Genomic DNA, 27,536 nt, shown 5'->3' with positions numbered 1-27,536 from the left:
CACAATTTTCCAAATTTTTCTGAAAGTAAACTCATCAAACCATCTAAAAACTTGCTACCAGGGTTCATAAACATGGCATCTACTGCTGTCTTTCCTTTCCATTACCATTTACATGCAAACGATTAAATTACTGTTCTCCTGTATCCCACACATGCCATTATCATACCTGTTGTGTCAGGTATAATCTATTTGCACACCTCTGTTCACCTGTTCCATACTTGAAAGAAAAAAAACCACTTGAAAGAAAAAAACCCACACTTTTGGAGACCTAGTCTGACTTGAAACATACATAAATACATTTTGTAATAGTTGTTCCTAACTCAAAATGCCAAGGTATTTTTTCATTCTTAAGATCTGGAATTCATCTAAAAGCTCATGATATATATGCCTGATATTTCATTTAGCACCAGTGAGTGCTTTTGGGGATGCTATCTCCTGATCCTAGGAGCTGAAAATTAAAGGGTTGGATAACCTAAATTGGGAGATTCACAGCTTTCCACTGAGATCCAGCACTTGCTTAAGGACTTCAAATTTAGGCTAATACAAACGAAGGAATTTGCTTTATAATCTAAGAATAGGAGAACTAAACCCATAGCAGTTTTTAATTTCTATTTTTTTTCTGCTGTGAAACATGTGGCATATGCATAATGTATGTCAAGGCGATCTACAGAGCTTTTATTGATGGTTGCTTGGTGTGATCTATATAACTCATATATTGCTCATTTATGAGTAATGCAGTCCTTCCAAACTCTTGCTCACACACATATAAAAGATGAAAACATTCAATGAATATCACTTTAGGAAGGCCACGTTATTCTTGAATGTCAGAGCTTATGCAAGTCATGCTGAAGAAGGAATAACACTGACATCACACAACTACGCACTCTACATACATTATACATTTTAGAAAAAGAAGTAATTTAAAGAAGAAATGCAAACTTTTTCCTCTCATGATAGTTATTCTATACTTTGGATCTAAAACCAGTGCCTTAACTTCCATCAGTTCAACTGCATAACGCTGAAAAATAGAAAACTGGACTGTAAAATGTTCTGAGTTTACAGTATCATCTAACAGGGATCATTTTTACTGTCTGATTTGCATTTAATAAATAAAAGGGGCTTTTATAACATGTTTCTAGTGCGTATTTTTTTTTTATGATACTAAGGTTCTACAAATTCCGATACTCAGAGACATCTGATGCCTTCACCATCAACATCTCCGCAACATGTAATGATTAGGGGTAGATTTTTGCATGCTCAGTTTTTTGAACTTTGAAGAACCAAGACTAGAAGATTATATGATTTTTTTAACACTTGGTCGCTATAATTTCTCTAAAAATTCAAAATATCCCAAATTTTAAGAAGCTGTATTACATTATCTCCAAAGGCTCTATATGTTCTTATTTTAATAGAATTTATTTGATGTACAGCTATATAACTATATTTGATAGTTAAGGATTCACTGTGAAACATACGGCAATAAAACAAAGTATTATTTTATCAAATAAATGTTTTCAGTATATTAAATACCAAAACCAAAATTTTACATGTTGATTCATAAAGTCTCTACAGTATCTACAGACCTTTCAGTTTCTTCATAGGATATGGTTTATAAATCTTTAGGGTACACTTTTTAAATTATTCACAATCAATACTAAAATCAAAGAGTTGGCAGCTAGCTCATTCTAAAAACTGCAGCCATGCAATTCATATTCTGCCATAGTGGTCAGGTCAGAGTAAGAAAACAAAATGAACTGATGCAGCTAATTACAACCTAATTCCAGCTTCCCAAATTGAAACAAATGATTGAACGGTATCTGCCACATTGAACTTAACGTCACTCAGCCACTTGATGTTGTACCAGCATAATAATCTGTAAGAAAATGGACACTGATTATGAATAAGCCCATGGTGAAGTGCTTTACATGTTTGAGACCTGCCTATTATATTGTTCTGGGCAGCTCTCAAGAAAGATTTGAAGATACGAGAGTGCATGATCTTTTAGATATATCTGGTTTATTATTTCCAAATGGTCAAAGTCATAGCTCTTGTTGCATGTAGATTTCCTGTCTCTACATTTAATCTCATGTTCATACCTATTGCAATAGAAATCCTACAGGCTTTCTTCCAATCAGTTAATTTACAAGCACAAGCAGATAATCACAAATATGTAAGTGTGGCTAGTAAGATAAAAGTTACAAAATTTTTCCTATAAAAAAAATAAGTTTTGTCTTGAGAATGGAGTAAGAGAGAAGATTGAGGCAAGGCCAAATATTTGCAGAAACACTTCTACCAGGAATGTGAGAAATAAGGATAGAAGTCCTGCTTGCTTTGCTTAAAAACAAGGAACCGCGCCTATATCTCCCACAGTCTAGGTGCATGCTATACGACCATATGATGGCCAGCGGGATGGATTACCTGTAATGTACTAATTTATAGGATGTTAATTGAGGCATTTTCCTCGAGACTACTGCTACAGAGATGGGAGATGAGGAATCATGGTTCCCTGATACCGCAGACTTCATCAGAATTTAGACATGTAATTTAAGCAACAAAATTTCTTTGCCTGTTTCTGTGCTGCTTTCCCTTGGAAGGTTGTCCAGATTTAACCCAACAGCCAGCAACTCAGCACTAGACAGTCGCTCGATCACCCCTCCCCTTTTCCCCCCAGCGGGATGGGGAGGAGAATGGACAAAAGGTAAAACTCATGGGTTGAGATAAAGGCAGTTTAATAGGACAACAAAGAAATACTAATACTACTAATAATAATGAATATGCAAAACAAGCTATACGCAACACTATTTTTCTCACTGCCTGATGACAAACCCGCTAGTTCCCAAGCAGCGATGACAGACCTCATGGATTTTGCAGAATTCCCCAAAAAAAGACCAAACTCATGGAAAAGTTTGAACTCGCAGAAAAAGAGGATTCCTGCCCCCTGGCCAACTCCCATTCATAAACTGAGCATGATGTCCATGCTATGGAATATTTCCACTGGCCAGCTTGGGCTGTCTTTCTGTGCTCCCTTCCCAGCTCCTGCACACCTGCTTATTAGCTGAATATGGGACACTGGAAAACGGTCCTTGATTTCTTAGCAACAACTGAAAACATCAGTGTGTTATCAACATTCTTCTCATATTAAATTCAAAACACAGCAGCTACTGGGAGGAAAATTAACTTTACCCCAGCCAACACCAGGACAAGGGTCCATCAACTTGCTGAGCTTCTCCATCTGGGTCAGAAACCATTCTGATCACTTAAGCTGCCTCCATTCAGAGAAGGGGTCCTCATTTGCAGATAAGCATCTAGTTACCACCTACATTCTGCTGAAACTGGAGTCTCTTAGGAAGGGCAGCTCATTTCCATCTAAATCCCACACAGGGGTCTGAGTCGTTAAAAATGTGTGTTACCTCATGTTAAAAATGGATACATTACATGCCTTTTGCATAAAAAAATCTTTTAAACTAAATTACTCATCAAGCATGTGTAAATCCTGGAACCAATTTCCCATAAACTGGGGACACTCAAACACAACTTCACCATTTTTTTGGAGACAGTTTTCCCACCAGGGTAAGCCAACAGTATGACATAGTGGTCATCGATGAAACTTATTTTATTCTAGTCGCAGGACACATGGACAGACACTATCATTAAGACTGCTTGCAAGATTTAGTAAGTAGGAGCAGGAATGAGACTTCCTCTCTTATCTGAGTGCTTAAACACCAGGATACAAATTAGCCTTTTGTCCTGGTTTTTACCTGGGATCCTTAAGTTATTGTAGCTATTTAATGCCCCACATTCAACCTCTATTTTTTTTTTATGAAATCATGACTTTTAATAACTTGAAGTCAACTTTTCTTGCCAGCTGCCACTGTCATCAATAATTTTTGACTGCTCATTCAGCTGTAGGCAAACACAGGTGCATACTGAACTTGTAAATGACTAACCAACAGCAAATTTGGCCCCAAAATTATTTGGGGGTGGGATGGGAGGAAGGGGTGCTCTTCCACTAGTGTTGATTAAATGCAGAACACAGAAATAAAAGAACAGATGTAAAAAAAACACAGTCAGCATTTTGTACTAAGCAAAATTAAATCTAAAACACCTTCATTCTACTGCATCCATCACAAAGGCCAAAATGACATGTCGCTTTTCATTCAATGCCTATGTTCAGCACACTTTAAAGATAGTACTTTAATATCATTCTACAAATACACGTTAGCTATTATAACATCATTTGTTTCAGTCAGTCATTACTAGTTCCTAAATACAAAGTAATAGTTCAACAATTCCACTGACAGCGTGATAAATTACAAGAAACCAAAAGAGTAAAAGGTACTACAATTGCCATCACACAACTAGGAGGATTGTAAAAATAACAGAAATCTTTAATTAAATCAGGAAATTAAAAAGCGACTTTAATAAAGAAGCTTAATAACAAGACACACTCAGATGAACTCACTAGCACATGTTAATCAAGAACAAGAAATCATTTCAGGTACACAAATGACTAGATGCTTATACACAGCTTAAATTAAACAAAAGACAAATGTTTCAAAGTGGTATCCACATAAATGATGAATCTATGACACTAGAGACTATAAACACAGGAACTGACCATAGGTGTGTAATAAATAACAACTGGAAGCAGGGCTGACTCCTTAATGAGCACATGCTAAATGAGTGAAACTACATCGACACTCATCCTGCAGTTTATCAAGATACTATATGTTCAGACCTAGTAGTCCTATGTTTACATGTAGATAATAAAAACTTTTATATAGGTGTGGTTTTTTCAGATGAGAAGTGTACTAGCAGTTGATTAATTATTGCAGCAGATGTGAGATTGTTAAGTTCTTAAGCTTCATTTCTGATAGCTGCCTAACCATAATTGCTTTGGTTTCAACAATCATATTTGAATCATATGTGCAATATAAACATGGGAAATCAGTAGTATTTGTGGAAAACTCACTGTACACATTCAAAAGGTGTTTTTGTAGAAACAGAAGTACGGTTCTTTCCTATTCAAATACATTTAAAAATACCAATATTGGCAATAAATGTAGGTCCTGCAATATTTAGTTGGAGAAAGTTTTAGTGTTTGAGGTATTTGAACACACAACATTGCTACTTCAGTGCTATTCTTAATTGATAACAATTGAAAACAAGATATTTCAGCTATGAGTCCCTACAATTAACTGAATTACTTAAATACAAAACCTCCTTATAAATAAGTGATACCCTCTTGAAATTAGAGCATTTAAAACACAGATTAGAATATAAGTATACTGAATTTAATGGGCAAAACTATCACTAAACTATTCATTAAATAACATCAAATATTAATAGTGTCCTTCACCCATGTGGAAAATGTTTGGTGGTTCAGTCTCTCTAATTTTAATGCAACTTTCAGGAAACAGCCACAGGTTTCACCAGTTTACACTTCCATCGTAGATTTTCAGTTTCAAACAAAGGTAACTTTTTTAAGTCTTGACCCACCCTTACGAAGTTGTTGACAGCCAGAGCACTCCAGATGCCGCTTTCAGTGACAAAATGCAAATTCAATGGAAGCAACAGAGATAACATCGAAAAAAGTGAATTCTATTTCAAATATGTCTCAATACTTGTGTAAATACAGCCTTGATAGTGATAAACTACAAAGTGAATTTTAATATTAGGATACTATTTTAATGAACATTTAGAAATGATCTCTTGGCTTTCTTAATCTCAGTCCATACTCAGCTTAAATATTCTTCTGCTTTTGTTCTTCCTACAAAACGTGTTGCATGAGTTATGGAATTAAACTTACTCAATTTATAAACCATGTTTGTTAACTCATTCAAATGAATTTGGCAATGTACAGTGGTACCACATTTATTCTCAGCAGCCATGCCTTCCCCACCCCCCCACCCAGTTTATTCATTTCCTAAAGGAAATTGCAAGTTAATAGAAAAAGCAGCACTGGAACTGCCACACATCCTATAGTTATTAATTAAGTAAAGTCTGGTTCAGTAACTCTGGATACTAAAAATACAGAGTTAAACAAAGCCCAGTGCTTCTTGAAATGAAGTTTCAACTTCGGCAGTCATTCTACAAATTTTATGCATTAAGATCTAGATCTTCCTCTTAAGAAGTTTTTCACAAAATATCCAAGTAAAAAAATAACAGCTCTTGACCATTTCTTCTGAAGGACTCATGTAGCAAACACAATACAGAATCGTCAAAATAAATTATGCTACTGTCATGTAGAAGCCGCTAGCTATATAATTCTCCTTTATTCCTATATGCAGATTATTACCCTGCAATTATAACACAAGAAGGTGCACTACCTGCTTCATTGATAATATACAGTAGTTAGTAAAGCTTAAAATGCACTGATGTGAGAAACTTTTAAATGTTTCCAATATCTGTAGATCTTACAGGATAATTTATAGTTGCATTTGGTATTGAATGTTAAGTGAGTCGGTAGCATGCTGGGAAAAATGCACATAAACTCAGGTTATAACAAGTCTATTCTTTTATAGTGAACCTTTTCTTAAAAGTGAACAGGTTATTATTACAGTGATTTTTTGGAATCGAGGACAAAAACAGGTTCAACAACTATGTCAAATATCTTTTAAATTCTGAATGGAATTAAATATACAAAAAAAAACTATTGCAAGTTTAAAAGCTGGAAACCACTGATGTTATAAATGTGAAACAAAGTAGGAAATATTGATGAATTTAATCTATGAACATGTATGTTACAGAGAATATTTGAATGCAAATCAGTATGTATCCTATGGAGGAACTGTGTCTTCCCTTTGGACTACTTAATGGATGGGAGTTTCTAACTGAAAAGCAATGAGAAGAAAAGAGAAATGCCCCAACAGCCTGGATTTTATGGCAGATAAATAAGACTGCTTATTACAGATGGACTGGCATTCACCTTTGATTAAGTAGTAAATATTTAGTTTGGTTTGCTCTAGTATCTGCTCTTTAAACAAAATATTTGTGTCACATGAGAGGAGTTTGCCATGTTTGTTCAAAGTTAAACAGTAAGTGATGTTTGCTGTGACCTAGCTTCAGAGGCTGAACCATGCCCTCAGCATCACAGCTTACCCCTTGACACGGGAAAAGGAGAGGTGCTTGCAGAGAAAGGAGAACATTCCTCATGGGAACAGAGAGGAACAAAATTACTGGCAAGTGAGTGCAAGGCAGATGCAAGGCAAACCCCCTGCGTTCACCCCTGAAGTCATGGAAGCTGCCTGGGCAGCACTAGCACTTCTCCTGTTCAAAAAGAGCTGCCAGCTTGTGCTCCTCATCTTCAGTTAGAGTGGTTTGCGGGCTTTTTTTATGAAGCTTTACAAAGCAAGCAGAACCCTGTCTCCAACCTTGTCTCTAGCAATTAGCACCTCCATCTGCCAATTCCTGTAATGACCAAGTATCTCTGCTTTGGCAGGCTAACTCCTGCAGAAACGCAGTCCGTGCTGCTGCCAGCCTTACAGGCAGTAACGCACATGGGACTGAGGTAATGACACCAGATCAGAGTACACAGCAAGAAAGGAAAAAAGAGGAACAAAGGATCACTCATAACAATAAAGCACAGAAGTTACATGGTAGCCAGCATCAAGATTTCATTAACTATTAGCTTAAATGGAAAAAAAACTCAATCTCTAAGCTATTAAACATGAAACTGAAGGAAGAAAAAGTATTGTATTATTAGCATGTTTTCTTGTAGTGTTTTAGAACCTATTCCATCAACTTGGCTACAATTAATTTCTGTGTGTTTATCAAAAGGGATGCCCAATGAAAGTGTGCTTTTCAGATTTGCTGCTGCTTTTCTTTTATTGAGAGTTTTAACACCACCCCCCTCCCCCTTTCCCTTCTCCTCGAACAGATGTGAAGAAAAATGTTATGTTTCAGCAAATCTTCCCATAATTTATATGGTCACCTATGGTAACAGTGAACAGCAATTACGAGGCCTTTTAGCTTTCTTTCTTTTATGAAAAAGCTCTTATAATGAGCAGAGGATATACTGAATACCTCAAACAGTGCAGAAGTAAGGCAAATAACCCAAATAAATTTCATTTTTTTCATTCCTTACAGACACTTTTCCTCTCCTGCACCTGAGCTCCAGTCCTCTTCTCCCCTGCCAAACATATTCAAGCCCTAAGGTCCTTAGGATACTTTTGAAAACCTTTGTAACGACAGTGCTGAAGCTCTAGATCAAAGGCTAAAGGACATATCCCTGTCTGCAATGTGTGCTGTATCATCCCATGTGTGCTGGTGGTACTTTACTGTAAAAATCACTGTAAATTATTTCACACAAAACCCCACAAACTTCAGATACCAGGTTCAGAGCACAGTATCTCCTTTGAAATTCGATGTGCACTAACTGCTCAACTCTTGGGCTGAGAATTGGCGTTACCTTCTCACCTCTGCATCGCAGCACACTGCCCTGCTAGGTTTCCCAGCACAGCTGTCGGTGTGGTCCTACCCTGAGAGCTGGACTGCCAAAATCACCTCCCTTAAAAATCACCCAGGAAAATAAAAGCAGGTTGAGGTTTTCTAGAGTAGGATAACTTTTCCAACTCATTTAACAGAGTGGTTGTCCAAGCAGTTTTGGGGGACACAAGCAAAAGTGCACAGGTAAAGGGTGTAAGCGATAGTGGCCTGATGCAGAGGACTGAAAATATTATAAGCCATTACTGCTACTAATCAGCTGAGAACATCAAACTGCATATTCCTTTGCTAGCATGCCTCTTTGTTCACAGGAGCTAGTTTCTCTCAAACTAACCGTTTATGTTAGTTACACTAACCAAACAGACTAATCGTCTACAACCTGTATTTAACTTCAAGATTGCTATTTCCTTTTTCAGATTGAAAAAGGGCTTGTTTGCCTGAAAGCTAGACTGATTTTCATTTCAGAAATGTATTAGTTTAATAAAATACATGGCCTTTCTGGGAAATCTTTATTTTCCTACAGAGTATGAGATTAACAGCCTGGTGAGTTAAATTTTGTGTAAGCAGGATATATTTCTCCAACCTCTTAACCATCTTGTCTCAGTTTTTGCTGGAAGACTAGGACTGTTACACGAAAAATGACCACTGTTTCCCTTCCAGGGAGAAGGCTTTTTTTTTATATCAGCTCTTTCTCTTCCTTGATCTAAAAATCCCTCCACTTTACCAATGAAGAAAACCAGAACTCAAAAATAACTCCTCTCACTACTTGCTCACAGAAAGGTATAAAGTACTGTGCTTCCAGAGCCACTTTTCTGCAATTAGAAACAGGTTCCAAGGTACCGCTGTTTTGGCAGAGGTTGCATAATGCAGACACATTTAAGTAGGGAAATAAATTAGGCACAGCTTGTCATAGTAATCTTCAGTTATGAGTGAAATAATAAGTAAGTTTTTTACGGGTCTAGGACATGCTAGAACAGAAAATGTAGAAAGATATCACTTTCCATGAGGTTTTTGAAACCATAAAATCTTCCACAAAGTCATCTCACCAGCATGTGGCTATTTTTTTGAGACATTTTAAGACTTCAAGATTCCTCATGAGCTAGTGAACTATTACACTTTTTAAAAAAAAAATTCTTCAAAAAACTGAAAGGTTATTTTCTATCCCTCCCCTTCAATGTTCAGGAATCTATATACACGACTCAGAAAAGAAGAAATGCCGAATTCTTCCTTCTTTGATGAGATAAAACATTATTTTAAGTAATTTTCCCCCCAGATTTTATTTTTCTTATCATATTGAAAGAAGGGAAAACTAAGAGAAATCAAATAGCTAGGCCAAAGATATAAACAAATTAATCACAATGATGGGAAGGTTCACATTCTCAGACCCTTCTATTTATACTATCTATATACTATATGTAGGCATATAATGATATGGTGTGTATTTCTACCTGCGCTTTCTAGATTTTGAAAGAGGAAGGACAAGTCTATTATTCAGCATCAAGATTCTGCATTGGTAAAATTTTTGTGACACAGTTTCTCCAGTTCCAAGAGACTTTGACAACCAATGCCTGCTCCATAATACAGCTATTTCTACCAAGAGAACAACGTGTCACAGTTTGGCAGTACCAGTTGTAATCAAGAGTCAACAGAAACAAATATTTTTTCAATCTGTGTATAAATCAGTGGGTTGCTCTGCTTTACTAGAGCCAGTTCTACGAAAACAAGCGTACGTACAACGGAAAGCCTGTATCTGCTGGCAGGTAAACCTGCCATTGAAGGGACAGATGATCATCAAGGATATTCAGATACTACAGTGATTGCAATAAAGGTCTAGCTCATGAAGATGTGTGTGTGGCAGAAATGAGGCAGTGCTCAGGAGAAATGAATGGAAAAGGATTATCAGCCACGTAGGAAGTAAGAGGTAGATGGGAGTTGGGGGAAATTGCTCTGGGAGAGCTATGTGACATGACAGGAAAAAGTCCTGATAAGAGCTACTCTCACTGGTGAAGACGAGCTTTATCGCCGTGATGGTTAACAAAGCAGCAGTCTGGACACTAGGCTACCAAATACCCTGAAAGAAGCAATGCAGTGAGTAGAATAAGGCTAAAAATCACTACCAAGAAGTTAAAACCAGGTAAGCAGTCTTTTTCCACCAACAGAAAAAACAGTAAAATCGAAAACATTGAGCCCTTTAACTGGCTTATTACAACATGTACAGTATGTTCCAACAGGTTAATGCACTCTATCTCAGTAAATGTATTACAGAAAAAGAAAAGGAAGATAGAAGAAAAAATTCATTCATGTAGATATGATACAAATTATTAAAACAGCTGCTGATGTACTTGCATTACTCACTTTTTCCATGCTAAAAAAGTAATTAACAGGAGAAAGAGAGAAGATACTACTGAAATTTTGCATTTCCTGCAAGGTCACTTATAAAAATGATCACTATAATCCAGGTAAGACTGCATTCCTTAATGCTTTTTTGGCTAGTTCATCCACATTTTCTTATTTAATGACAATACTCAGACCAGTGTTATTTAACTCTATCCTTCAGACAAAATGATATGCCATCTAAAAATACTAACATAAATTTTGCCATAAGAGGATTAAAACCGCAGTATTTCTATCCAAATTAATTTAGGTAAGTACACTAGATAAATAAATCAGCACCCTTCAAGTCTCAGAAAGCACTTCAAGCAATTTCAAGTCATTAAAAATACTTTTAGTTCCAACATTTTGGCTCTTAGAACAGTCTTAATGGTTATATGACAGTATGTTCTACTACTGGCTGTATGGCTTTTATTACATGCCCTGATCTATTTGATGATTATGGCAGGTTTTTAGAGAACTACAAAGAAAAGCTGAAATAATGAATTATTTTTCAGACAAGTCTAATAAAAGTGTGAATCAAAAATACCATAAATGTCAGAAGCTCTCACAAATCCTACATCTTATATATTCCTCTCTCTAAACATTCAGCCAATGGATGAACAATCCTAAAAGGGGGGGGGGGGGGGGGGGAGAGAGCGCAAGCCAGCAAAGAGAACAAAAGCATTCCACATGCATTTAAAAAATCTCACCGATTTCTTTATCTGATCTCATTTACTGATTTATGAACTAGTATTATTCTCCTATGACCTAATTTCTGACAGTTTATAAACATCTCATATAGATGAATATGATTATGTTTGATTTCTGGTTAGATTATAAGGTATTCCCACATGACAAGATACAGTCAATTATTTCCCCCTTATGCTACTGTTATGAAATATTAGTGGATTTTAATATACTTCTAGCAGAATAAGAATCACTCCCCAGCCCATTTTCCAGTGACTTGCACATCGCTGATCCTCAAACAACATATAGGAGATGCTTCAGAGTACAATTTGATATGTACCCATCTGATTTATAATTTTCCTTTTTTTGGTGATGTTTTTCAAGTCTAAATGTGGTTTGACCCTCTCTCCATCATCTTTTAAATCCTTCTTGAAAAAAATCCTCATTTGTAAGTGAAGAGCACATAACTACATATAACGTCGTAGATTTGTTAGCAAGAATTCATTTTGCATTTTTATGAGGTTCCAAGAATATTATGTTAGAAGGTGAAATTATAGAGCTGTCATTTATGTCTGTTGGATCCTGTACTGATGTTAGTATGATGCTATGAAGTTTCAGGAATTCTTTGCAGGGTTTCCATAGAGCTGTGCAGATGCTTTGTTCTGCCTATGGTGCAAATACCTGCTAATTTGCTTCACTTTCTAACTGAAAGCACTGAATTAAATTTTTAAAAAAGTAAAACTCGTTAGACGCGTGATGCACAGGCAAAAAGATGGAGCTTTAACAGAAATCAGAGAGAGGTTTCCAGATCACTTGATAACAGTGGTGTACTAAACTTATAGCTGAAAATGGCTATTTTAATCTACCATCAACATGCACGCATAAACACTTCTACCAACACCTAGAAAAAATAAGTTGCCAATTGACTTGATCATCCATTAACTGTTGTTTCTCTTACAGTATAGCCCTCATGCAAACACAGGCTGTGTATATACAGATAAATAAATTACACCTCACAGAGATTCCACAGAAATCTTCAATAACCTTGACACACAGAGGAGGGTCCAGTTATTTAAAATTCTTGGTGCGAAAAGTGAAATCTATACAAAAAGTTCCATGGAGTGCTTTTAGGAGTACCAATGTGGCACTTTGAGCACTGTTCTAATGCAAGAGCATCAAAAAATACACACAGTCCCTCCATTTGAAAGCTGCGATAGTGAATAGCTCTCTACAGTTCCCTGTTCCATAGAATAACCAAAGGCAGAAATCTTCACCATATGCTTGATGTTTCACCAAACATCCAGCTTGGCTCATTTTATATACTTGTACTTTTCTCAAAATGTGTAAATACCTTAATTTTGTTCCTTTCACTATGTATTTCCCACTATTACTATAATAATCCAAAGAAACTTTACTGATAAACTTTGCAAGAATCTAGACAAATAAAATCCAACTATTTTTTTCCCCAGCCTTCTTCATCAGTATAGATTTAATCTTTTAACGAGTGACTCTGATAAGGACAATTTTTAGCTAGTCATTGAAAAAAACATAACATCTATTGAACTTCGCTTTTTTCCATATTTTGTTGAATCATCAGTATGGAAGAATAAGGGGATTACTGCCATATGAATATTGCATTACTTTCTTAAATTACACATTACCTGAACAGTTGCATCCATACTTTATTAAGGTTTGATGAATTGAGAGTGACAGGATCAGTATGTTAGGAGAAATTAATACATGAAGGGGCAATTTCAAACAAAATTTTGTGTCTGGATTCACTGTAATCTTAAGCATGGTGTTTTTCTCAACATCTGTCCAACTGCACGTTTTTCTGAAGAACTATGACTAACCAGAAAAGAAGCTTGGTTTCACAGATCAAAGTCTGGGCTCCTGCGAGTCAAGCGATGAAATGCTTTGCTTTTGGTTGGCACAACCTGTTTTGACGGGGACTTTCCAACTCAGTTGTCACCTCCTGTATTTGCTATAACAGCAGTTCCAATGGGACACAGTCCTTCCAAGCTGAGATTTATTTCACTTGATTCTAATTAACATGATCAGTATCTAGCCATACACATCTGTTAACATGAGACAAAAAAATTCTTCTGTCGTCATCTGCAGAAAATACCATGACGCGGTCTAAAGATATCATGCTGTCAAAGAGTTAAAATGTCAGAGGAAGGTGCTGAATCAGACTATCAGATTAAAAGAATGACATGAGTTAGGAAAAGGAGATTAATGAACATAGCTGAGTTACTGAATTCTGCTTAGATTATCAGATAGAACCCAGCATTTTAGTTTGAATAACACAATACAAATAGATAATGGACAAGTTCACTCAAATTGATCGCAGCACTAGCCTGAAGAGCAAAACATACACTTACACCCATAAATCATGAGCAAGATGCAATATCGACCAAATTACCAGCTATCAAAATACAGCTTCCACTTCCAATGAAATAAACAAATTAAGTGTGTGGTGGGTTTTTATTGTCAAACTTGGAGGAGGAGCCTACAAAGAAATGTGTTATAATATTACTTGTGATATGGTATGAGCTTTTCCAAAAGCACTGGAGGAAAGAATCGGGTAGGCTTTTATACCAATTTCACTGATCTTAGGAGAAAAATAAGAAGGCAGCAGTATCATAGTGTTATTACTAATTATTTTAAGTCTCAAGAGGTGCAGGACAAGAATTAGAAGCAGTCTATCATAATCACTTTGTAACTTTAAATATGAATGGAGCAATTTTATATATGGAAGCAATACGTGAATCTTATAAAAAGAAAACTAAAACTGGAGGAACAGAGGAACCAAGAGAGGAAATTCACAAGGTTTTTACTTAAAATGAGTCAGTGTTTTGCTCAGTGAAAGTTTATTTTGTTTTTGCAGATCTCTACCTAAAGCAAAGGGAGAGATTTCACACTGCTGAGTTCAATCTCACCTGACCAGATGAAATGGAAATTTTGCTTAAAAAAAGTCTTTGCTCTGCCATTTAATTATTCTGTGACCCTGGTCAAGTAACTTTACCTCATCGTGTTTCTATTTCCTTGCCAACTTCTATTCAGCTATAAAGCAAACATGTCAGGGTAAGGATTCTTCTTACCACGAGCTTGCACTGTGCATAGTCCAGCAGGAATTCTGATTTCAATTGTGACCAAAATGTGTATGACAACCCAAGTAAAGCGTAGCAGGAGTTCACAGAATTATGTAGCCACACCAATGTGAAGGAGCAGTAAGAGAAAAAAAAATAATAAATTAATCTGATGCAATGACAAAATTTGGATAGTGTTGTCAGTAGTGCTGACTAAATGCACTTTGCTGAAAACTTTATATATTATTTGATTTTTCCTATAAGCAGACATGCCAGTTCTTAATGAAGGCCTCCTTCCAAGATGACACAGGATAACTTGACTTTTTTTAATTCTAGGGACATTAGCCTCACTAGTATCTGTCCCAGATGGAGGTCTGATGGCAGATGTCTGCTTGTATGCAGAGATCATTGATCTCTGAAATCTGAGCTCCATATTAAAGATTTTAAGGTGGAATTTTTTTTTTTTGACAAAACAGAAAAAAAAAAACCAAACTAATTTATTATGGCCTTAATCCTCATTAGAATTTATTTCCATTGACTTCCCCCTTTCATTGTGAAAAGCTTCAGTGTCATTCTACAGAGGGTCCAGGCAAATGAGTGCAATATTTTACCTTTAGGAAAGTTTTATTTAAAATTTCAATTTTCATAAGAAAATTAGAATTTATTTTCATTGACTTCCCCCTTTCATTGTGAAAAGCTGCAGTGTCATTCTACAGAGGGTCCAGGCAAATGAGTGCAATTTTTTACCTTTAGGAAAGTTTTACTTAAAATTTCAATTTTCATAAGTGTAGATTTCCAGCAAGATCACAATTACAGTATTCTGTCTCAGACCTCTTACGGTGTAGAAAGTCTAAAAGGTCTGCTGTTCCAACCAGCAACATTTCCAATCCATCATCCCTGATTTTACTCATCCTGTCTTCAAATCTGGCAGAGATCAGGCTGCTGTGCAGGGGCTGCCATGAGATCATGCAAAATGCACCAGTGAAGCTTAATGTGTGCAATGACAGAGGTACAGGAAATAACTGATTTCTCATTTTCTGTCTCTTCCTCTCTTTCCTGTCAAAATTCTAATTACATGAAAAAATTGCATTTTACTGACATTGTGTCAAGTAGTCATAACTGTTACCCAATGTAAGTGTTTGACTCTGGCTCCCGAATAATATCGTTAATGAGATAACACAGAGCAGAGGGAGTGGAGGCTGCCAAGCCTGTGCAGCAAGATACAGCAAAATTTCTAATGCAAATTATTTCCTCCTGGACACAACAGCATTTGATGTGAAGATTTCTTAGCAGCTTCATTTTCAGTCTATATCATCCAACACGCACAACATCATGGTTATATCATCAGCATTTTGCACAAATGTGCTTTGTGCCAATGAAAGCCTCTTTAAAATGCTATTACAAGAACTAATCCTATTTGCACCTATGACTGTAAAACTCTGCCTCATGACAGAAATACAAAGGGAGACTCAAACAGAGAAAATAGCGAGGACTAGGGAGGCCAGCACTGAACCAGATGGGATCTCTGAAAGTATTTTCACACTGTGGAAAAAAATAAAGAAGTTTTAAAAATAACAGAAAGTCATAGTAAAAATTTGACCCATTGTGACAGGCCACTTCATATGTTCTTTTAACACTGACCTGCTCCAGGCTCCACATTTGCAACCATGAACATTCAACCCATGTCATTCACCTGTCTCAAACAGCAGTACTTATATTGTTTGACTTCGGAAGTTGTTTTACCATATTGCACTGACATACCCAACATGCACCTTTCTGCCTCAAAAAATGTGTGACTTCTCCTTATAATGTCTTTGGATTTAACTGTAGCACCATCCTCTGTTCTTTCGCTGAGGGAAAGAACTAAAGTAGATCATCTTGGACAAAACTAAGCTCGCATCAGACCTCAATTTCTAAAACAAACAAAAAAACCCAGAATTGTATTGCCTCCCATTCTACTTTAATCATATCCACACCAAATGCCTTCAAGTTAACTACTTTAAGAAAACAGGATTTGTAGTAATTGCACCCTCAGCTGGGCTCTTTGTAGTTCTATCTCTAATGGCATTTGGAGGTCCCTTGACTCCTAGAATTCCATACCGGCATCGGGGACAGGATAAAGGGATACAAAACGGAGCAGAATCAGTAACTTGCCATCTTTTTCAGTTGCTTTATATTTGCAGGGTCAAAAGAACAAATTACAAGTTGCATAGTATTTGCATTCCTTAATGAACTGCTGGAGGCAATTGGGACATTGTAATGATGAAGACAACCTAAACAGAACATAATTAAAAAACTTCTTTGTCTGTATTTTTTAATACTGCAGTTAACCCCAGAGACACAGAAAACAGAAAATGATTCTGCAATGACCTTTGCATCCTCAAAGATGCATACTCTTTGTTGGGCAATCTACTTAAGTATCCATGTTTTCTCTTCTGATTTAAAATTAATTTGTTTTCTTTCCAGGTAAGTTAATAGATTAATAACAGGCCTTATGATGTTCTTTACCCTCTTCTTCATCTTGCTATCTGCTCCATTTCAACATTCAGTAACCACAGGGATTTTGCAACCACCCTCCCCAGGGATTCTTCTATCAAACTTTTCATTACATAGGCAGGAGCTGCACCCCTGCAGTTAGGGTAAAATTCAGCATTAAAAGCAGAAATTACATTTCTTTCTTACACATGAATAATAAACCAAATAATTACATGGTTAATATCTCAGTACTTTCTCTGCTACTATGAGTGAAATCTCCCAGAGCTTAGAGAGCCAATGTTATTTTTGAGTTAAAATGAATTACAGTTGGGTCCTTTAACCGGAAAAAGTAAACAAAAAACCCTCACCCCAACCAATCACCACCTCCCACTCAAAAAAAACCCACCAAAATTAGGATTTGTTTTTGAATCACCTAAACAAAACAAATTCTGCTCCACCCCTCAATTCAAACTCTTCCAGTCTTGTGCTTATTTCTCTTTTGAATGGTGTTCTCTGAAAGTAACAGTGACTTCCCCACATGAGTCTTCACAATGGTTTTTTTTCCTTCGGTATTGCCAAATTATAATGTTCTGTTCCAGAACTTCCATGAGGAACTGCTCTGGGCAAAATACTTCTCTCTCATTGCTCTCCCTGGAAATGAAACAAGATGCTGCCTACAAGTGGCCACTTAGAGAAAGACTTCCAGCTCCTAAAGTTCTCAGAGAAGCTGTCTCTCCCCCTCCTCAGAAAACAGGAGACCACCAGCCAAGGGCAACGCGAGAAAAATTGAAGGTGATGGCCTTTCTAAAGGAGGACAATTCCTCATAAGTTTTTCAGGCAGGCAAGATTTTTATATTTCGACCTTTCCTGACCCCTCTGTTTGGGACTGACGTGACTGCTGAGCACGGGAAGCAGTCCTGATTTGCCTATCAGGAACTTGACAACAGAAGGAATTAAAATACAGAATTGTGTAGGACATAACTGGTGAAAAAGGGGATGTCATATTGGAAATATTCTGTAAGGCACTAAGAAAATAAATCAATATTTTACACATAGATACAATTTTTGTTTTGAAGTAAGAATGTAATACACAAAATATGAAACTATTTTCCTTTGAAGTTATTAACAATAATTCTGTATCAGCTTTTATTTTTAGCAAAGATGACCTCAGAGAACCTTATTTTTTTTCTGCAGCTCTATAGTGTAAGGCAAGACAATTGAACCCTTTTAGTAGTAACGCTGGGCACTCAGAGAGGAACTCTCAAGTACTATTATCGCTGATACCATCAAACACTATAATTTGTGCTGTGTATAGCAGTTTTGAAATGTGTCATGAAGATGGAGTGATTCATACTTTTTATTTTTCTTGACAATAGATGTTAATATTTTCTGGTATTTAGAGTGTCAGCTTTTTGACAACTTACATTGCATTTTGGGTTTAGAGGGTTTTTTGTGTTATCTGAAAACTAAATTATATGACTTTGTACAAAATAAAGCCTATCACTTGACTACCACTTCTAGCCCCTCTTCTTGTGGATACTTTCACAAAGTAAATACTCTTGTGAGGAGGCAATGAAATCTTGGGGGATGCAGTGGGGGAGAGGGGATGAAGGAGACAAATAGGGAAAAATTAGGATCATGGAAACGTGGATCTCAGTGTGAACAATGAATTTTGAAGACAGTTTTCTTGAGGGAAAAAAACGTACTAATTTGTGATCATTAGAAATACTTCATATCTTGTTTTCAGAGATTTTCGCATCTATAAAAATCCTGCTACGCAAGTACTAGATACAAGCTAAGTCATAAAATAAAACAAAGTCTTTCTCTGGCATCCTACTTCAGAATATTAAAAAGTAATGCTGAAATTGCCAGAGCAATACCTGAAAATTGGGTAGAAGCTTCCATGGAAAAGATGGGATAGAATTTCTGTGGACACACGATTTCCCTAAATTTGCATATTAACTTCAGAGTGCCCTTGAAGGTCTCACATAAAGCTTCCAGATAACACTGATTGTACTTTTAAAAAAAAAAAAATCACAACATTCAAATCTCAGTTCTTTTCTTCTAAAAGTTGTATTTTACCCTTCTTGCTTGGAAGCAGCAGTATGAAATAACTTCAGCGTTAGGCTCTGAAGCATATAGCTTTTTTGAAGCATTGTTGAAGAGCAACAGAATACAAAAGTTGACACAAAGGAAGAAGTATTGAAATGTGACATTTCTAATAACGAGGAAGTAGCATGGCTTGTTACTAAGTGGAAGGCACATAGAAGAACGACAGACTTATTTCGGAACTGCAGACCAGTCTCATACACCCTGAAGGAATTCAGCTTCAAAGCTGCCTGTGACATGCTTATGTGCATGTTGGACAACTGAAGAAAGGGACAACAAGAGAGGCAGAACCGCCGTGTTTGGTACTGGTGTCAAGATCATTTTATGGTTCACGCCTCCCATGCAGAAAGTATCTAGGAACAAATCACCCCTTTCGGGCTCTCAAAAAAACTGTTACTGCGATGAAGGAAGATTATTCCCCCACTCCCAAAGGAAAATTATCCTCTGCAGATTCTTTTTACTCTCTCCCTCTCTCTCCTTTCTACCACATCATATAGCAACAGCAATTAATGACAGCATAATGGCTCCACCTATCAGAAGCAGGAATACTGGACATTTATCAGTAAGTTAAAAATGTGACCATATTTACAGTAATAGACTTTCACAAAGTAATACACAACAAGGTAAAAAAAAGGATCCAACTTTCTCAGGAAGGAAGGGAGATGTAGTAGGAGAAAAGAATGGTTAAATTATCACCTGGTAATTCCTCTGATATCTCCTAACAACTGCAGCTGAAAAACTAAAGCTAAAGAGATGAGATGTAAGTAACAGCACTGCGTGGAAGACCAACTGGCAGATAATGACCAAACAAGGTCAGAATCATTGGATAAGGCTACAGGAAAGGCCTATAATATATGAAGACTGATAGTTTTTATACTGTAGAGGACTTTGTCTCTGAAGCCTACATATCCCAGAAAGACAAAAGTGGGTTGAGTGTTGTAGAAGTTTTCCGGTTGCAGTCGTCTGCACAAGTCAGGTACATGGAAAAAAAAATGCAAGATTAGTAAGATCTGGGGCATCAGTGACCATCACATAGCTCCAGGAATGAAAAGGAATTACTACCCAGAGCAGAGAAAGCCTCTGCAGATGTGGAAAACACCTGGAAATTTATGTACTTAAAGTGTGTCCTTGTGTCTAGAAGATATGAGGGTGCCTATAAAAAACACAACAATTTGAAAATAGTCTCCTTTCTTACAAGAGTGAGCTCTGTAGTACGCAAAGATTTTATTATCCGTGTCCACTAACAAGGACTCTGGAGAATAAGATGCTACAGTGCAAAGACTATTGTGGTACATAAACATTCATGTGACATTTAAGTCAACAAAATTAATTCTGTAATTTGCATAACTTGCCAAAAGGAGTTGGTCTGTCCAGCATTAAGCTTATGCAGGTTCCGATGTTACAACGTGTTTGTAATCCAGCAGTGACGAAGATGATGCTGTGATTAAATCCTGTAACAGTCTTCATGTGATAGCAGAGTTCTACCTGGTGGAAATCTTGTGAACGTACTTAGTTGAAATCCAGGTAATTTAACCTTTTTGAGAGCAGGACTGCCATTGCTGTAGGCCTCAGCTGTCACCTCACAAGCAGCACATCCCAGGCAGGGAAGGCACAGCCTGATTCAGGTGAGAGGGTTTTGTACTGTACCCCAAGCTTGTATGTTACACTGTCTTACAATCTCATTTGCCTATCATTAAATCAAACAAAAGAAACAAAAATAGTCCCAGAAGCAAAAACTCTTACTCTTTACCTGCTGGCAGCGGTTGGTGCCCTAGCTTCTAGTCTACCAAGAGGTTCGCTGCTGCTGCTATGTTTCTGGCCACTGGCAATTACAGTGGCCCAGCATCAAATAAGGGATTACATCATATTCGTACAACATATATACTGACATGATAACTGTGGCCCCGTCCTGACACTTAGGGTTAAACCCTTCAAACTGAAAAGGACCTAGAATCCACGTCTTTCTCTGTAAACATTTTAACCATTAAAGAAGAAAATCCACGGTAACATCACCCCTGTGAACTTATAGCTCATCAGAGGTCACTGAAGCTAAAAGCTGCTGCAGTTTTTTTTTCTGTCTCCTGCCTACATAGAGGCACCCTTCTGCCTCAACAGGCATTTTGGAGATCCTGTAGACCCAAGGTTATCTATAATGTTCATCATACACATTCTTCAGTGCCAGCAACATGAGATGTAGTTGCTTTAGGCTCCATTTTAATAATTTTCTCCAAGTGCTACTTCTGCAGCAAAAGTCTAATCTCACTTTTCTACAATAACTACTACCATTTGTGGTATTATAGTACCCATATCTGACTCATCCTGCATAAAAAAAAGGGAAAAACTCCCTCATTCAACAATTCCTGTATTAGACTCAGCTGCTTGCTCTTGAGGCAGCTCTTCTTTTAGAAAGATATGCAGTTTTGATCAAAGACTTCCACTAATGGAAAATCTATCGTATTCCCTGAATGATTCATTCCAATAATAAAATACTTTGGTTTCTTAAAATGGGCATCATCTTTCCTGATCAAATTCTCTGACTTTCAGCCTCTGCCTCAGTATCTTGTTATGTTTTGTCTTTGTGATAAATGAATCCCCAATACCAAGCATCTACTCTGTGTGGAGTAGATATGTCACCCCTTATGCTTTTGTTTGTCAAAGAAAAGCCAACAGAAGAAAACAGAACTGAAAAGAAAGACCCATATGAATTTGTTTAAGGCTGGCTTAATGTTTTTAACAAAAAAATCCGTTTAAGGTCTCATCTTAAATACAAAATAGAATTTTTCTACCTCCAAATCAAAAGTCAAGCACAGAGGTTCACATCTGAAGGCAGACCAAAGGGAGATGCATTCTACACCCCACATCACCCCCCCCCCAAAAAAAAAAAAAAAGAGAACAGAACTTAGTAGAAGTTGTTTCCTATGTCCTTTCTATGTCAAGACAGACCTGCCAGAGGTGATCAAAGTAGAGAATTTCTAATCACATGCACACTGGGAAAATATAAGTGGAAATCCTCTCTCACACACTCACGCCCCCTTTAAAACTAGGAATTATCCCTCTAAAAGCTCCTTTAAAGTTCTGTCATAGATTTATAGTGCTTTTAATTAGTTACAGTATTAGTAAATAAGCATAGTGAATTTCTATTGAAGCTAGATGAAGCCTTGGTAGTGACCAAGGAGATAAATACACACAACATTCTCTCCATTAAGGAACAACCGGATTTACCAACATAGCAGTACTACTGATACTTAATGCAAAGTGAAAAAATTGGGTAAGAGAAATTTCTGGAAAACACATGAAAAAGCAATTGTCTTGTGGTCTAAACCTGACTCTTCTTCACCTCTTGGGAGCAGATCTTTAATACAGCATGGTAGCTCTAGCACCAGAAGAACAAAGCACTAAGCTGGACTGAAAGCCACATACCTAACCAGAAAAGTTTGCTGTTTCTTATCTTCAAAGCATCTAGAACAATCACACAGAAAAAAAAATGGTTCTGTAACAACAGCAAATACTCCATTTCTGACCCAGAAATAGATGTAGCCCCAGTCTTAGGGAGGGCTGCACAACCACACAAAAACATTACTCGATATGGAAGAAAGATGTAAAATCAGAACTGCTGGTCAATTTTAACAGTGGCTAAAGGATAAGAAAAATTGTCATATAGCTATACCAAGTTCACTCATGACTGACTTGACCTCCTTTTCATAGAATAGCTTGGGTTGGAAGGGACCTTACAGATCATGCAGTTCCAAATCCCCTGCCATAGGCAGGGACATCTTCCACCAGACCAGGTTGCTCAGAACTCCATCCAGTCTGGCCTCGAACACTTCCAGGGAGGGGGCAGCCACAGCGTCTCTGGGCAACCTGTGCCAGTGTTTCACCACCCTTTTGGTGAAGAATTGCTTCCTAATATCTAATCTAAGCCTGCCCTCTTTTAGTTTACAGCCATCACCCGTTGTCCTATCACTACACCCCCTTGTAAAAAGTCCCTCTCCAGCTTTCTTGTAGGCCCCTTCAGGTACTGGAAGGCTGCTGTAAGGTCTTCCTGGAGCCTTCTTTTCTCCAGGATGAACAGCCCCCACTCTCTCAGCCTTTCCTCACAGGAGATGTGTTCCAGTCCTCTGATTGTTTTTGTGGCCTCCTCTGGACCCACTCCAATAGGTCCATATCCTTCTCATGTTGGGGGCTGCACAGCTGAGCACAGGACTCCCAGTGAGGTTTCAGAGTGGAGTAGAGGGGCAGAATCACCTCCCTCACTCTGCTGGCCATGCTGCTTTTGATGCAACCCAGGATACAGTTGGTCTTCTAGGCTGCGAGTGCACATTGCCAGGTCACATTGAGCTTCTTATCAACCAGCACCTCCAAGCCATTCTCCTCAGGGCTGCTCTCGATCCATTCTCTGCCCAGCCTGGATTCGTGCTTGGGATTGCCCTGGACCATATGCAGGACCTTGCACTTGGCCTTGTTGAACTTCATGCAGTTTGCACAGGCACACCTCTCAATCCTGTCAAGGTCCTTCTGGATGGCATCCCATCCCTCCAGCATGTTGACCGCACCACACAGCTTGGTATTGTCAGCAAACTCACTGAGGATGCACTCAATCCCACTGTCCATGTTGCTGACAAAGATGTTAAACAGCTCCAGTCCCAATACTGACCTCTGAGGAACACCACTTGTGCCAGGTCTCCACTTCTACATCGAGCTGTTGACTGATGCTTTGAATGCAACCATCTAGCCAATTACTTATCCACTAAGCGGTCCATCCATCAAATCCATGTCTCTCCAATTTAGAGAAGGAAATCGTACAGGACAGTATCAAATGCTTCACAAAAGTCCAGACAAATGACATGAGTTGCTCTTCTCTTATCCACCAAAAATGTAACCCTGTTGTAGAAGGCCACCAAAGTTGTCAGGCATGATTTGCCCTTAGTGAAGCCATGTTGGCTGTCACCAATCACCTCCTTATTTTCCATGTGCCTTAGCATACTTTCCAGGAGGATATGCCCCATGATCTCGCTGGGCACAGAGGTGAGACAGACAAGCTTGTAGTTCCTTGGGTCTTCTTTTCTACCCTTTTTAGAAATGGGGGTTATGTTCCCACTTTTCCAGTCACTGGGAACTTCAGACTGCCATGACTTCTCAAACGTGATGGATAGTGGCTTAGCCACTTCTTCTGCCAGTTTCCTCAGGATCCACAGATCCACTTCATCAGGTCCCACAGACTTGTTCTTAGATGGTCTCAAACCTGATTTTCTCCTACAGTGGGCAGTTCTTCAATCTCCCAGTCCCTGCCTTTGCCTTCTCTGACGTGGGCAGTGTGGCTGGAGCACTTGCTGGTGAAGACTGAGGCAAAAAAAGTTGCGGAGTACCTCAGCCTTCTCCATATCCCAGATCACCAGGTCATGATCACCATAAAAACATGTTGCTTTGGTCAAGCCAGACAAGTCTGTTGGCTTTTTGTCTCATATTAAGCGAAATACCCTGGGCCTCTTTGCCATACATGCTAGTCAATAGCAAAGCATTGGTAAAGGTTTCTTTTATTAGAGCAGTAATAAAACATCAGTACATTAACAATCAATAGTAAACAATAGAGTTTAACTGTCCAGCATCTAGACAGGTAAAGTTCTAGCCATAGCTTTCTTTATGTATACACACATTCCAATAGTCTTAAAGCATATTTTCTAGTTGGTAGCAGGTTATATTACCATCTTGCACAAACACATACATATGTATCTCAATATGAATTATTTTCATCAGCCCAGCACAGAGACCCTGCAGTAATTGACACTTCCAATAGTCATGCACAATCTTTATGATCAGTTAAGGCCAGATAGGAGAAGGGAGAGAAAGAGACATGGTAAGATGCGAGGAGAAAAGTCATGCAAGCAAAATCACTGATTGAAGATAGGCTATTGTCTCTCAGTACTTCAGGTCAAAAGCTAAGGGTTGTTAAGAGACAATGTCCATGTTATTTAGAAAAGTCCACTTCTTGGCTAAAACCAGCTTCCAGAACTGTGTTTGTAAACCTAGATAGGGTAGGAGGGCAAGAAGAAATAGCTGTTGAAGAAAAACTTTCTTATGAAGTTGCAGGGGGCATTTAGTAAAAGTAAACTAATATGTTCTTATCTGATAAGGCTAGGCTCATCTAGCCTACCCTGGTGGAGGATGGGTTTTTTGATTAAATAGTTGCTGTTCAGATCTGTCCTTTGAGAAGTTTATCTGGTGGCTACATATGCTGGTGGCCATAGTTTAGAATAGAGATATTGTAAATGCCTGAATTCTGGCAGACTCACTAAGCAAGCCCAGCTGGTGCAAAAGGTACTACATCATAGGAGCTGGTACAAAAATAGAAGAATTATAGAATTCTACCCAGGACAGTGAAAATCACTAAGCCTTTCTCCATGTGGATTGATCCAGGAGAGACAAAGGCAAGGTAAGCCCTTTGACTCTGGTATAGCATTTCTCTGTATGTAGTCTTTTTTTTTTTTTTTTGACACATTAGCAGAATTACTTTATGTAGCTAACATGTAGGTAATGTGTCTGTATGCATACAGACACACTTCGAAGGTCAACCTTAGCAAACACTGCTACATGAAATCTGTGGTTCATTCCTATTTTAACATACTGAACAGAATCAGTCTAGTAGAGCTGCATTTTATAATAAAGTGAAAATAAGGACACTTCAAGAAGTGAAATAGTTAAATATTTAATCAAATTTCAAGTCTATTGAATAATTAGTAAGGAAACTTAGAGTCACTAGATGTCTTCCTATTGACTTAACATAGCTCAATACATTAGAGTAAGAAATCCATTTGAATGCCCAGATAACCATGGCTGACCATATTGTGAACGTCAGTTCATTGACTGAGTTAGTGAACTTTTGTCATTCTAAGCTTAAGCAAGTAATTAACTATGAAGAAAAACAAAGATTATTACTTAACTACCTGTTCAGCTGTAGGTACAAGCGTAGTATTCTAATCTGGTGAATCAAGCATACTGAGTATTTTCTGCATTTACCTTTTTAGCTACACTTGATATACATAAATCCCAGAGGTGCTAATTTCACTACAGAAACTACACAATTAAAATTTGCTAATACAATTTGCAAACAGAAAACAGAAATAAACACACATGAGAGGCTTTTGGGGAGCCACAGGAGACTGATAAGGGGCACAAGCACATAATGTTCCACAGTAATGAGGCAGGCTGGCTGTGTGTCAGCGTCAGCCACTGTAACTGCACCCTGCAAGCATTCAGCTGCAAATCTTTGTTTCCTTTGTCTTTCATATCTTTCAATTCTCTAGGCAAAAGGCAAAGACAAAGTCTTTCAGCTGGAGTTCTTTCATCCAAGAACATTCTTCATCCAAGGCCAAAGGTTCACCATATCCTAAAAGGCCTTTGGATCTGCATGTTCAGTCATCTTCATCCAAATGTATTTCTTTGGGAGCATTATTCAGTCCTTGTGGTCGAGCCTAAAAGAACACCAATAAAAACTATCTTCATTTCTTCAAATACAATCCACAATGGTTTTATCTTTAGGACCACTGTATGAGAGTATTGTATCAAAGGTGCAAAGCAGTAAATGAGTCCGATATTTCAACTAAAACCACAGCGTATTGAAAAGCTTCTCCTTCTATAGTTTTTGGGGTTTTGTTTTTGGTCAATTCTTTAGATAAAGGTTTCCAAGATGAAATAGACTTTCTGAAAAACCACAAACATGAACACAATATTTTTTCCTTGTGCCGACAGCAGCTTAAAAAGACCACCTATTAGCTTTCCCTGGACAATTATTTCTAAAGTGATAAAAATTGTGATAGAAGACCCTACCCATATACCACAACACTACAAAATGTTTTGAATACAGAACTCTAGAATACGAGGAGGTTCCTGTAACCAGTTAAACTGCTTTAGTGGAGTAGGGAGAGTTTCCTCTGTGAGGAAACAAGACAGTTATTTAACAGTGCATTATAATGCTATACAAAGTAAAAAAACCCACAACCCTGCAATTTCAACTTACGATTGCCTGAAAAAAATGCCAGCTAATCTTGGTTTCAAAACCTATCCCATTCTCTAACCTGCCCATCAGTATTCTGCATCATCTAGCTTGCTTAACTTTCCTCCATCTCTTTTTCTTCTAATATGAAGTTTTCCAATCCTTTCTTTGCTTTTTTTTTTTTTTTGCCCCTGAGCTATCTATTCACTTCTTCCTTTCTTCCTTCTGTCTGAATATTTTCTTTCCTTTCTGTCTTCTGGTAGCCTCTCCCTGCTACCCTTCTCTTTAGGTCCACAAGCCCCTTTATGCTTTTAGTCTTTGCCTTTCTCCTGCAGCACTCACAACTCTGTTTTGGTCCCCAGAGT

General features: G+C 37.7%; 1 protein-coding gene across 7 annotated transcripts in view; it reads right to left on the bottom strand.

Annotated features, from left to right (window-relative positions):
- ATRNL1 (attractin like 1) overlaps positions 1-27,536 on the bottom strand; it is a 585,672-nt gene that overhangs the window by 71,842 nt on the left and 486,294 nt on the right. For 3 of the 7 annotated variants that reach the window (XR_012764308.1, XM_075423808.1, XM_075423809.1), the window contains one exon: positions 24,737-26,650. The exons of the other annotated variants lie outside the window; for them this stretch is intronic. Coding sequence is in view for 2 of the 3 variants with exons in the window: in XM_075423808.1 (XP_075279923.1) it covers positions 26,591-26,650 (60 nt within the window). In the remaining variant the exon portion in view is untranslated. Of the gene's footprint in view, positions 1-24,736; positions 26,651-27,536 lie in introns of those variants that run through there. 7 annotated transcript variants of the gene reach the window in all.

The sequence above is a fragment of the Opisthocomus hoazin genome, chromosome 6, assembly GCF_030867145.1.
Source record: "Opisthocomus hoazin isolate bOpiHoa1 chromosome 6, bOpiHoa1.hap1, whole genome shotgun sequence".
Lineage (NCBI taxonomy): Eukaryota > Metazoa > Chordata > Aves > Opisthocomiformes > Opisthocomidae > Opisthocomus > Opisthocomus hoazin.
The sequence above is the reverse complement of the archived record's forward strand: the minus strand, read 5'-3'. Positions and strand labels throughout refer to the sequence as shown.